Source organism: Lagenorhynchus albirostris, chromosome 18, assembly GCF_949774975.1.
Source record: "Lagenorhynchus albirostris chromosome 18, mLagAlb1.1, whole genome shotgun sequence".
In the NCBI taxonomy this organism is placed as follows: Eukaryota; Metazoa; Chordata; class Mammalia; order Artiodactyla; family Delphinidae; genus Lagenorhynchus; species Lagenorhynchus albirostris.
Genome location: NC_083112.1, coordinates 21,206,112 through 21,218,360, shown reverse-complemented (window position 1 = coordinate 21,218,360; position 12,249 = coordinate 21,206,112). Strand labels below are relative to the sequence as shown.

At 43.6% G+C, this 12,249-nt stretch overlaps 2 protein-coding genes across 2 annotated transcripts in view; both read left to right on the top strand.

Moving 5' to 3' along the window:
- The window catches only part of SLC25A30 (solute carrier family 25 member 30), a 42,794-nt gene extending 33,355 nt beyond the window's left edge, over window positions 1-9,439 (top strand). The window contains exons 9-10 of the mRNA XM_060129441.1: window positions 884-926; window positions 9,249-9,439. Of these exons, the coding sequence (XP_059985424.1) occupies window positions 884-901 (18 nt within the window). The 3' untranslated portion in view covers window positions 902-926; window positions 9,249-9,439. The remainder of the gene's footprint in view (window positions 1-883; window positions 927-9,248) is intronic.
- A 129-nt stretch (window positions 9,440-9,568) lies between these two features.
- COG3 (component of oligomeric golgi complex 3) overlaps window positions 9,569-12,249 on the top strand; it is a 57,225-nt gene continuing 54,544 nt past the window's right edge. Inside the window, exon 1 of the mRNA XM_060129436.1 lies at window positions 9,569-9,920. Coding sequence (XP_059985419.1) covers window positions 9,747-9,920 — 174 coding nt within the window. The 5' untranslated portion in view covers window positions 9,569-9,746. The remainder of the gene's footprint in view (window positions 9,921-12,249) is intronic.

Here is a 12,249-nt window from a genome sequence, read left to right as displayed (position 1 = left end):
AATGCTATACACATGCCAACAACATAAAAATATATAGGAATAATTAATATACGCCATCATTATAAGTAACACATACTCATTTAAAAATATATAAAAACAAAAATACCAGTAAAATTTAAACAATTTAAGATCACTGTCTTAGTAGGCCATCAAACAAATTTATCATAGTTCTGTATGTAAATTGCTTACAAATGTTTGTTAGTAGCCTATGATGAACAGCTTTCTGCATAAAGCTTTTTTATTTTTTTTAACTTAATTTATTTTGTGTGTGTGTGTGTGTGTACTCATGATTTATTGAGGGTGGGAAGGAAGGAAGGAAGGAAGGGAGGGAAGGAAGCAAGATAGGGATGGAGAAGTTGCTGCACGGGAATGTGGTGTTAAGTTCTGCTTTCAACCTGATCTGGAGGGGAGCTCTGGAGGGTAAGCTGAACTGCAGAGTCTGAAGCTTTTTAAAAAAAATATTTAAGGGCTTCCCTGGTGGCGCAGTGGTTGAGAGTCCACCTACCGATGCAGGGGACACGGGTTCGTGCCCCGGTCCGGGAGGATCCCACATGCCGCGGAGCGGCTGGGCCCGTGAGCCATGGCTGCTGAGCCTGCGCGTCCGGAGCCTGTGCTCCGCAACGGGAGAGGCCACAACAGTGAGAGGCCCGCGTACCACCACCCAAAAAAACAAACAAACAAAATATATATATATATATATATATATATATATATATATATATTTAAGATTATCATTTTTGAAAGAATCCCAAAGAAGTAAAAAAATGAATATTATAAAGCTAATGATGTTTCCAAAGATGTTTTACCAATGTTGCCAGTGTTTATTTTTATCACTGTAATGTAATAATGCTTTTTATTCCATTTCTTTTCATTTTCTTACTAGCAAAAATGCAGTTCATAGCTTTTTGAGGTTGAAATCTTGACAGGTAATTATGCCTTTCTTCAAAATATGCCTTGATTCAAAATATCCTAAATTCTAAGCTGAGGGACCATTTGTCTGATCTAAGGAAGCAATTCTTCTGTTATGAAATAGAGCCCAACGTACTATTTAGTCAAGATTTAAAGTGATTTATGCAGTTCACTGATGTGTGAATGAGAAATTGATACAGTAAGTAAGCAAGGAAGTAATTTGAAAAGGGAAACATCTTCAAATACTTGATGAAACTATAAAAACCAACACCAAGAGAAGTGATTCTGGTAATAAGTTGGAGGATCGGACATGAAGAAATTCAGCAATTTCAAATTAACATGCTCTGAAAATTCAGGAGGGAGTTGCAGACATGCAGGTGGCATAAGAATTTTTTTCTTTTAAATCATTTCATTTTGTGACTTCATTGTAAGCAATGAAGTGAAATGGAGCATGATGGGAGAAGCCTGATGTTTTATCTTTCCTCCTCATCGATGCTATGATTTAGTGTTTTGGCGCTTGAACTACTCCTGCCTTACAGTAGAACAGAACCTATCAAAGCTTCAAGCCTTTTCCTCTTAGAGGCATTCCTTCAAGCGTGTAATGCTCACCCTCGGGGCTCATGCTTGCTAAAATGCCCTATTACAGAAAAGCACTAATGGGTTTAAATGTCCATCTTCATGTGACTCTCTTTCATAATATTAGTGTAAAGGAGAAAGAGAAAGTCTTGTCAGGAATCCTGGTTCCGATGACATGTCTGCCCTTTACTAACCATTATCCTGAACAGGTCACAAACCTTCCTGGGATTCAGTTCTTCACTCATTAAATAAAGATAATAGTAATAATATTCACCAACTTCCTCCTGAGTTAAAATTGAGTGGGACTGACTGAGTTGAGACTTGAAGTACGCACTGGAAGGAGGTCTTGGGATCCCGATCTCCATCTCCTCCGCTTTCTCCTTCCATCCCTGACCTGGAACATCATTGCCTCTTGTCCCTTAGGGTATTTTTTCCACAGGCCTATTCTTTCTTTCTTTTTTTAAAAAATATTTATTATTTATTTGTTTATTTTTGCTGGTCTTAGTTGCGGCACGTGGGGTCTTCATTGTGGCATGCGGGATCTTTTACTTGCAGCATGCGGACTTCTTAGTTGCAGCATGCATGCGGGATCTAGTTCCCTGACCAGGGATTGAACCCAGGCCCCCTGCATTGGGAGCTCGGAGTCTTACCCACTGGACCACCAGAGAAGTCCCTCACAGGCCTATGCTAAGACATTAATAGATGAAGTCTTAAGAAGTAAAGTTATGGCTCTGGGGACATTTACAGAAGGTAATAGGGAAGTTTCACGACTATCTTTCTATGCCTTTAGAGTAGCAGGATATAATGTGCGGCATTTCTAAAACCAGAGCCTGTGGACAGTTTTTTAAGTATGTATTTTCATTTCATATACTTAAACATATATATATATATATTTTTTTTCTGAATCATCGACATGATTGTCTTAGGATTGCCACGTGATTTCACCTTCACCCCACCACCCTCCTGATTTGTGTATTTAGACTATTTTAATTAAGCTATTAAAGAAGAACAGGGATTGATCTATATGCAAATGGTATGTACAAGCCCATTAAAGGCAAAATGATGTTAGGGATACAGCCTGAGTGAAGGCTTCCTGGTGATTCGAATGTCAGGGGATTGAGCGTAACATAAGCGCGTGAACCCCAAGGCAGCTGAGTGGTAGCAGTCAGCACCATCTTCGTGCCGCCAACAGCAATTTCGTTTTCCAGCAAGACAGTATCATCCACCTCGTTAATTTGAATATTGGTTTTATACTTCTAGTGCTATGTAACTTATAAATCCATTTTAATGTAAACATACAAAGCTTAGGTCAAGTTTTCTTTTTATACTTGAGCAACATAATATAGTTATTTACATCAACATTGGGGATCTGCAGTTTTTTAAAAGGGCTTTGTGCATTACTCAACTTGGGAGAACTCTGGGGTCGTACAGAGAGCCTCAGCCCCAGAAGTCAGCTTGTCTAAGTTCTAGTCCTAACTTTAACATTAACCACCTGTAGGACTTCGGACTGGTCACCTCGTCATCTCCTCTCTGTACGCCTCAGTTCGCTCATCTGTGGAATGAAAGGTTTGATTATATGATCTTTAGATTCTCTGCCAGTTCTGAATTCTCTTCTTAGAAGGTCAAAGAGCCCTTATTTGGGAACACAGCCAGCCACTGGTTTGTGCTATTTGTTCCCTGGGGATAAAGCCTGAAGTCACTGTGACCCTAGCTGGAGACTGTCAAGATCACCACAAAGCTGCTTCTAGCTGCTCTGACCCCATGGAAGAGTAGAAAGGGGTCTCCTTAACTGTTGTTGGCTCAGACACAAGGCACACGCTTTGGATGTCCCTGCTGTATGACAGCGATTCCTTATGGGGCCTGGGGAAGGTGGTGTGTCATCAGAATCAGGGCTTCTCAATCCAGCGAACTTCCATCTGGAGCCCCACCCCACCTGAGGACCAGGTGGAAATAGACCCCCGGAGCTGCTGGCAGTGGATCCAATCGTCTGGGATGTGGCACAGAAAAATGGTTGGAAAGCAGCTGAGGAAGTTGTCCTTGGAACGAGCTTGATGTTTCTTAAAGATCCCCACAGGCAGAGGTACAGCTGCACTCAAGTCCTAGAGACTTTGGAAGATCAGCCTGCAGAATTCCAGAGGGATTAAAATCTAAACTACTTGAACGTTTCTCCTAACTCTCTCCCTCTTCTCCTCCCCACTCTCTTCCTCTCCAGTACCTTACTGAGCACCCACCCTGTGTCATTCTAGGGCTTTCACACAGATCATCTTGTGCTATCCTCACCACACGTCCAAAGGGCAAGTACTTTTATTATTTTATTCAGTGCACATTTTCACATCAGGACACTGAGGCACAGGGTTTCTAGTTGCCCATGTTCACCTGGGGAAGGTAAGCAGGGTACACCCTTGGGTGGTTGGGCTCCGGGGCCAGGCTGTTAAACACTGTTGTCAGCACCAACACGAGGATAGGCAAAGGCTGGTGAGCACCCTGGACCGCTGACCCTGGGGCCGGCCTCATGGATATGAACAATTCAGCCCAACCATCACTTGTGGAACGAATAAACCAAAGAGGCCCTAGGCCAGGGTGCTGACTGCTGTCTGCGTTCCCCAGCGGGGAGCCGGGTCACGGCTGCCTGGGGTCTGCCTTCTGCGACAGGGACAGGAGTGACCCCAAAGCAGCCTGTTCCCAGGTAGGTGGGGCCCGAGTCGCAGCTCTGGCCCGGAAAGGACTGGGGCTCTGCGGGGCTGTTGCGGTGTTGTGGCGAGCTGGCCACAGGCCCACTAGCACCTGGCGCCCGCCCATCATCAGCGGCCCCCGTGTCCTCCCGGAGCCACCAACCACAAATGCTCACACTTGGGGAAGGGCGGCGGGAGGGAGGCTAGGACCCAAGGCCACAGAAACCATGGCAGCCCTGGTCCTGAGGCTCACATCCCAGTAAGGAAGTGAGAAAAATGGAAGGAAAAAGGTCAGAACATTTTTTTCTCCTCCTTCCCCTGTTGAAGGCTGTCGGTTGGATTCAACAAAATGCCAGCCACACCTGATAAAAACCTGCAAATGAAAATTTTAAAATGCAGGATCTAGGTTATTCCGGGGGAATGCCCGTTATGCCATGACATAATCGTGAAAGCTATTTAATTTGAAAAAGAAGATGTTTTTGCTTTTTGGTGGTTTTGTTTTTATTCATCAAAAACAAAACACCCCTCATATACCAGACTGTTAGTTTTAAAACAGAAGTCTGGAAACCCTGTCTTCCCCCCAGGAGACCTCCAAAGGTGACAGATACCTCCTCTCCCTTCATCCCAGCCACGAGGAGAAGGAAGGAGGGGGGAACCACTTCAGACCTTGTGTCAGGGTTTGTTTATCTTAGATTTACTGCTAGTACATGTTCATTTACATGTTCTGTAAGTGTAACCTTCTGGTTCCTGGCAGGGGTTCGCAAGCTGAATGAGCACCAGGTGGGGAATTAATACCAGCAGAGGCCAGTGGAGTGGTTTCCAACACTTGGTCAATCCCCTGAAGTCCTCTGTGCCTCTAGCTTTCCTTTCTTTCCTCTACAGTTGGCCCAGCTGTTGCTCAGTTTCCAGGCTCCTGTGATGTTTACACTCATGTTCTTATTTTTTTAAATCTTTATTTATTTATTTATTTATGGCTGTGTTGGGTCTTCGTTTCTGTGCGAGGGCTTTCTCTAGTTGTGGCAAGCGGGGGCCACTCTTCATCGCGGTGCACGGGCCTCTCACTGTCGCGGCCTCTCTTGTTGCAAAGCAGAAGCTCCAGACGCGCAGGCTCAGTAGTGTGGCTCACGGGCCTAGTTGCTCCACGGCATGTGGGATCCTCCCAGACCAGGGCTCGAACCCGTGTTCCCTGCATTGGCAGGCAGATTCTCAACCACTGCGCCACCAGGGAAGCCCTAAACTCATGTTCTTAATGTCAGCAGACAGTCACAAATCCCTGTCAAGAAAGCTTTCCTCTACCCTTTTCTGAAAGGCTCCTCAAACTATTGCAAGATTATCTATCTATCTTCACAAGATATATTTTTTAATATATCCCACAAGCAAACTTTTCTGTTTATGACAGGTCTGCAATAATAGTTGCACATACGTTGTAAAACATGCATTCTTAACGTAACATTAAAACACAAATTAGGGAATTCCCTGGTGGTCCAGTGATGGGGACACCGTACTTTCACTGCCGAGGGTACAGGTTCAGTCCCTCGTCGGGGAACTAAGGTCCTGCAATCCAGGTAGCGCAGCCTGAAAAAAAAAGCTGCCCATTCTTAACTACTCCCTGCATTAAGAAGAGTCAGTCCTTCCCCTTGAATCTGGCCTGACTATAGTGACTCGCTTGGTGGAGTGCAGCAGAAATGACCTTCTGTGACTTCTGATGCAAGGGCAGAAGTGGGAACCATCTCTTTGAGCCCTGAGCCACATCCAAATACTCTGAGGTCTTCACACTTAAGAGACCCAGTGGACCAGCTCTGAGACTTCTCGAGGATTCAGAGATGCACAGCCAGACCCCAGCTGTCCAGCCTGCAGCCATTTGTGTTTCCCCAGCTGTGGCCCCAGATATGGTGAGCAGGGAGGAGCCTTTTCTGATGTGCCCTCTGGAAATTCCTGACCTGCAAGATTAGGAAAGATAAGAACAAAGTGGTGGTTCGTTTAGGGCATGATTTTGGGGTTAGTTTGTTAGGTAGCAATAAATAATAGAAACTAAACCATGTCCCCATTGAAAAACATTTAGGTTGTGTCCACTTTTTCTCCATTGCAAACTATCCTGTGCATGTACTACTATTTTTTTTAATATATAAATTTCTCTAGGATAGATTCTCAGGTACAGAATTGCTGGATCAAAGAGCTGTCCTCTCTCCATTTCTCTAGCCTGTGTTTCTGGGTTTTTTTAAACATCTTTATTGGAGTATAATTGCTTTACAATGGTGTGTTAGTTTCTGCTTTATAACAAAGTGAATCAGTTATACATATACATATGTTCCCATATCTCTTCCCTCTTGCGTCTCCCTCCCTTGCACCCTCCCTATCCCACCCCTCTAGGTGGTCACAAACCACCCAGCTGATCTCCCTGTGTCTAGCCTGTGATTTGATAGGTGTTGGCAAGTTTCCCTCTAGAAAGAGTGTAGAAAAGTGGTCTTTTCCTTCACCTTCCCAAATGTTTTTGATGTCTCACTTCATCATCCTGTGTTTCATTTGCTTAAATCTAAAGGGGAGAATAACCTGCCTTACAGGGTTTCAATCAAGAGATCAAGAGGGAAATCTGAATAACACCTTACAAACAAAATGTCATCTACTATGATATGGGACCTTGATCACTTGGGGATGAGACTCCTCTGACCTCATCTTCGTCCTTTTCCCGAGATAGCCTATGTAATCCTGTCTGCTCATTTCTCTCTCTTTCTCTTTTTTCATGCACACACGATATGAATACATGTGTGCCTTATATGTACATGCATATGTACAGATACATGCTATATGAGTGTTTACTATATCAACTTGAACATTTCTATGGGAACACTTATAAATACTTGAATCAAATAAATAATATTGTTAAAAATCACAGTAGAGGGAGTTCCCTGGGGGTCTAGTGGTTAGAATTTGGCGCTTTCACCACCGTGACCCAGGTTCAGTCCCTGGTCGAGGAACTGAGAATCCTTGAAGCCGTGAGGTGCGGTCAAAAAAAAATTACAGTAGAAAATTAAAGCTGCAGTTGTATTTGTCATGACATCTAGTGCTTCTGGGAATAAGCTAATCACCAGCTGGAAACAGGAAGAAATTTGACTTGTAATACAGAGTATAAAAGTGGATCCATTGTAGGAAATTTGTACTACTTCTGGGGATGGGGCACACTAGATAGTATTTGTCCATACAGAAAAGAGCCCTAGAGTCTGAAGCAGAGTTCAGCATATTGTATACTACCCTTTCCACTGTATTTTGAGCAACAAGTGCATCGTTTAAATATATATACTTCTGTGCTAGTGTTCTGCAATGAAAACACCCCAGGAACACTGCACTTACTGCTTCATTGCTGTTGTCTCTCCCCCACCCTGCAGGGCCAGCTGGTGACTGCTGGATCTTTGCTGACCTCCCTTAGCTCCAGTTCTTCAATTCAGGAATAGTCCAGGCATTATTGTGTTGAATATCTACCCTTCTCTCCCTTCATTTGCCCTCACAGCAGCTGATTAGACATTCAGCCTTGTCCCAAATCTTTTCTGTGAGTGCCATGACCTACACTGCATCCCTTTAGCATCATGAATCACCAGTTGGTAAAAATATTTTAAGAAATTAAACATAATGTTTAGAAGAAAGTAGCATGATTATAGGTTTAGGAATATCTGCAGTAGAAGCACATTTGTGAGAGAAGATGCTTATATTTGGCCCTTGAAGGATGATATTTCGTGAAGAATTATCATCACAAAACTCAACAGGATAAACTTCATTTCTGAGATTTTTGGAATCAGCCTGGCCTGAAAAGGAGGAAGTGTGTTTTAGGTATACCAATTAAAACAAACAAACACCCTTATGCTTAGATGCAAAACTCATTGAAAAAAAAAGAGAAAAGGAAGAAAATAATTATTAGTAATTCTAACCATCTGTGAATATTTTGGAAGTGTTTCCTTTGGTCAATAGGATGATACACGGTTTCATTCTTCTTAATTATTTCTCCAAGGAGATAAATACTTTCTACAACATGAGAATTTTAACTCTTGACTTTGAGATAATTTTAGACTTTAGAAAAGCTGTAAAAGTATTACAGAATTCAGATATGCCCTTCATCCAGCTTCCCTTCATGTTATCATCTTACATAACTATATCATGTACAACAATCAAAACTGGGAAATTAACTTTGGTACACTACTATCGTCTAAACTGTAGACCTTATTTGGATATCTATATTTTATTCTATAGTTCTCCCTTTTCTGACCCAAGATCCAATCCAGGCTCCCATGTTGCATCTACTTGTCATGTCTCCCTCATTCCCAAAATGTAACATTTCCTCGGTCTTTCCTTGTCTTTTATGACTTCGACACTTTTTTTTTTGACTTTGTGACACTTTTGAAGAGTACTCGTGAATTGTTTTGTAGGATGTCCATCAATTTGAATTTGTTTGATGTTTTCTCATAATTAGAATGTGGTTTTGCATTTCTGGCAAGAATATCACAAAAGAAATATTGTGTGCTTCTTGATATATCATATTAGGAGTTTCATGGTGATGATGCTGACCTTGATCATTTGGTTAAGGGGGGATGTCTTCCAGGTTTCTCCACTGTAAAGTTAACAGCTACCCTCCCCTCCCCCCATTAATAAATATCTTGGAGAGATGCCATTCAAATTTCTGTTTCTCCTCAGACTTTCACCCACTAATTTTAGCATCCATCCTTAGATTTTGCCTGCTATAGTCATTACTGTAGTATCCTTAATGATTTCTTTCCCCTCATTCTTTCTAAATTTATTGATTGGAATTCTTCAGTAAGGTGGAGTTGTCTCTTCTCCCCTATTTATTTATTCAGTCATTTATTTATATCAGTATGGACTCATGGGTATTTATTCTACAGGTTATGACCCAATACAATCATTATTTATTTTGTTGTTGAAATCTACAACATGATTTAAATGGCAGAACAGTATTCCAATTACACGTCTGTGCCATGAATTATTGATCCAGTTCTTCAATGTTGGACGTTCAGGTGGTTATTTGATACTATTTATGATGTCTGATATATATAAATCTTTGAGTTTTTATGTGTTTTCATAAATTAGATTTCTAACAGCGGAATTATTGATGTTTGAAAAGTTGTGAAAACTGGCAACATGTCAACACGGAAATCAGTCCACACACCTAACCCAGACTACCGGGCTGTGAGCAGAAAGCAGCAGTAGATGCCGCGGCTCACGAAGGCCCCTGCCGGCAGGGTCACTGAACACAGTTGTCAGTAACAATATTAACAATAAAGTTATTGATGTTGAGGAAGGGACTTCTGGTAGGGGCATGTCTATTTCCGTTAGGGCCTATATCCTTCGCCCTCTCTGTTTACATCCCAACCGGAAATACTTGTACCCCGTTTAAAGCCACGTCAGTCCTGGCCTCAGTCCCGCCCACGCGGGGGGAAGCGTTTCCGGGGTCAGGGTATTCCGGTTCGCCCCGCCCCGCCGCCGGTGCAGTGCTGGAAGACCCGGTTCTCCCGGAAGTGCCCCGGACATTTCTCTGTCGGGGTTCCCACCTCCCCTCTGCTGCTGCGGGCCGCTGGGGCGGCGGCAATGGCGGAGGCGGCGCTGCTACTGCAGCCGGAGGCGGCGGCGGAGCGGGACGCTCGGGAGAAGCTGGCTCTTTGGGATGGGAGACCGGACACGACAGCGCCACTGACCGACCGGCAGACGGACTCGGTGCTGGAGTTGAAGGCGGCGGCCGAGGACCTGCCCGTACCCGCTGAGGTGAGGTGACGGGCGGGAGCTGGGCTGGGCTACTCCGCGGGCGCGCCGGCGGACCCCGACCTTGCAGACCCTTGGCCAGGGTCTCTCCTCCCCTCCCCATCACAGTGTCGGCTCCGGTGGGAGAGGCCCCTCACCTTCCCGGACTGTCAGGCCTCACGTTGTCCCGGACCGCCGACTCTCCCCTCCGGCGTGGGGACGGCTGCGTGGGCGTCCAGCGGCTGCTGGCCGCCGGCACCCAGCCCGCCCCCTGCGGCGTGGGGCGGTTGTTCGGGAGCCTTGCCCCGGGCATCTTGCCCCGGGTGTCCCTGGTGTTAGCGAGGCATAGTCCTGCTGCCCACCCTCTCCCGGAAGGAGAAGACACTGAACCCGAAGTGCTTTACTTCAGCACAGCCTCCTGTTGGTATTTGTTTACCACCTTAATGAATAGCCCAGCTTCCTTTCTCCATAGGGGCACTTGGGGAGACCAAAGTTGATTCCGGGTGACAGCTTCATTCATCGCACATTGAGCAGTGAGCTCTCGATCAAGTGCAGGTTGTGGGAGATCCGATTTATATTTGACTTATAGCAAAGCAATAAAAATTTTTCTTTGAAAGCGGGGTCAGTACATTATTAGATAATGCTGGTTGTCGGTTTTAGTGTCAACGTTTTTAATTCTAATTGCCATTGGGATATTATCCCTGATACTGCTTGTGTGATTCAATTCAATTAGTTATAATAGCAAGAAGTACATTTTATGAGTAGTCAGATGTTTGACAGACTTCTTCTAGTTTTGAGGGCTAGGTTTAGGCGGTTATTATTTTATTAGCACTGATGGTTACTTTTGATGTTGGAAGCATTCTCTTTACACGGTTGTGTCCAAAGGCAGACTGAGTTTAGAGACTTAAACTTTTTCTGCCCTCACACTTCAGAGGTTAAGAACTTTTGAAAGTTTGAAAGTTCTCGCCACTTTTCGCCGTTGCACACTCTGCCATAAAGTACAGGTGTTCTTTCTTGGGTTTCTCTGTCCACCTCTAGGATTCTGTGCTGGAAGTGTGTTTGAAATAAATGAGGAAGCAGTTGGAAATTTGTTTTGGCGTGGCTATCAGAGTCTTTTATGCTCTGGGCAATAGAAGTTGTTTGCTCTATAAATATTTCAGTCTGTTTATAATTGATTTGGCCTCTCACCAAAGCAAGATGCTTGGGCATCACAGTACCTGTGGTGAATGTATTCCATAAGCAAAGTAACCCATTTTATTTTTAATGTCTTGGGCCATAAAATATTATTATTCCCACTGAGCATGAAGGAAAGGGTTTGGAGTGAAGTAAAAGAGATCTCTTCATTTTCACCCCATTATTTGATACTTATGCAACATAATACCTACCATTAGCCCCATGCAGTCATTTAACATATATTATGTGCCTGCCCGGGGCTAGGAATGGGGGAACAGAAAGATAAAAACAAGATCCCTAGCCTCAAGGAGCTGACATAATTATGGTGATTATGAGCATGTGAAAAAGAACAAAGAAGGTAAGTTCAGACAGTCGTCCAGGATATAAGGAAAATCAAACAGGATGGTATGACACCAGGGAATGAGGTGTGCCCTTTTAGATAAAGAGGGAAGGCCTTTCTCAGAAAGTAACCACCTAAGGCAAGAGCTCATGATGGAAAACAAGAAGCCAGTCTTGCAAAGACTAGAGAAATAACCTTCCAGCTGGAGGAAAAAGCAGTGCAAAGCCCTGGGTAGGGGATGAGCTTGACAAGCTTGACAAGTTCAAGGGTTCAGTGAAGGTCTTCTGGTACATGCAGCCTTGGCATTGGATTGCTGTGAGAATGAAATACCAGCCTGTTATTTATCCATCCTGGAATCTTTGAGGGGGAATTTCTCATTGCTCTTCAGCTTTCGACAGCCCTCTTTTTCCTTTATATGTCTGGTGGGAAGACTTTGGAATTGAATTTTTTATCCGTTACCACTCTTTTAACACTGGCACTGAGAAAGAATGCCTCAATTTTTATTTGGTCTGACCAAAATAAAAACCTGTAAAGGGTTTTCTGTAGTGTTTCACAATTTTCAGGAGGTAAATTACATCCTGAGCAACTGGAACTGGGCAAGTTAGTTGAATAGCAAGAGGCCAGCTACCTCTGAGCAAATATCATGAAGCTGTTTATAGCTTTCCTTTTTATTTAGGAGAACTAGTCTTATATACCTTTTTATTTGGTGTTAGATAAGAAAATTTGCAGTAGAATATTCAGTAGACTGGTTTCTTGTAGCCAGGGCAAATTTTTTTAGTAGCGAGGGCCTTTTTCTTTCTGCTGAGTTTAGTAATTCTTGATAAAATGCTGAGATAATTT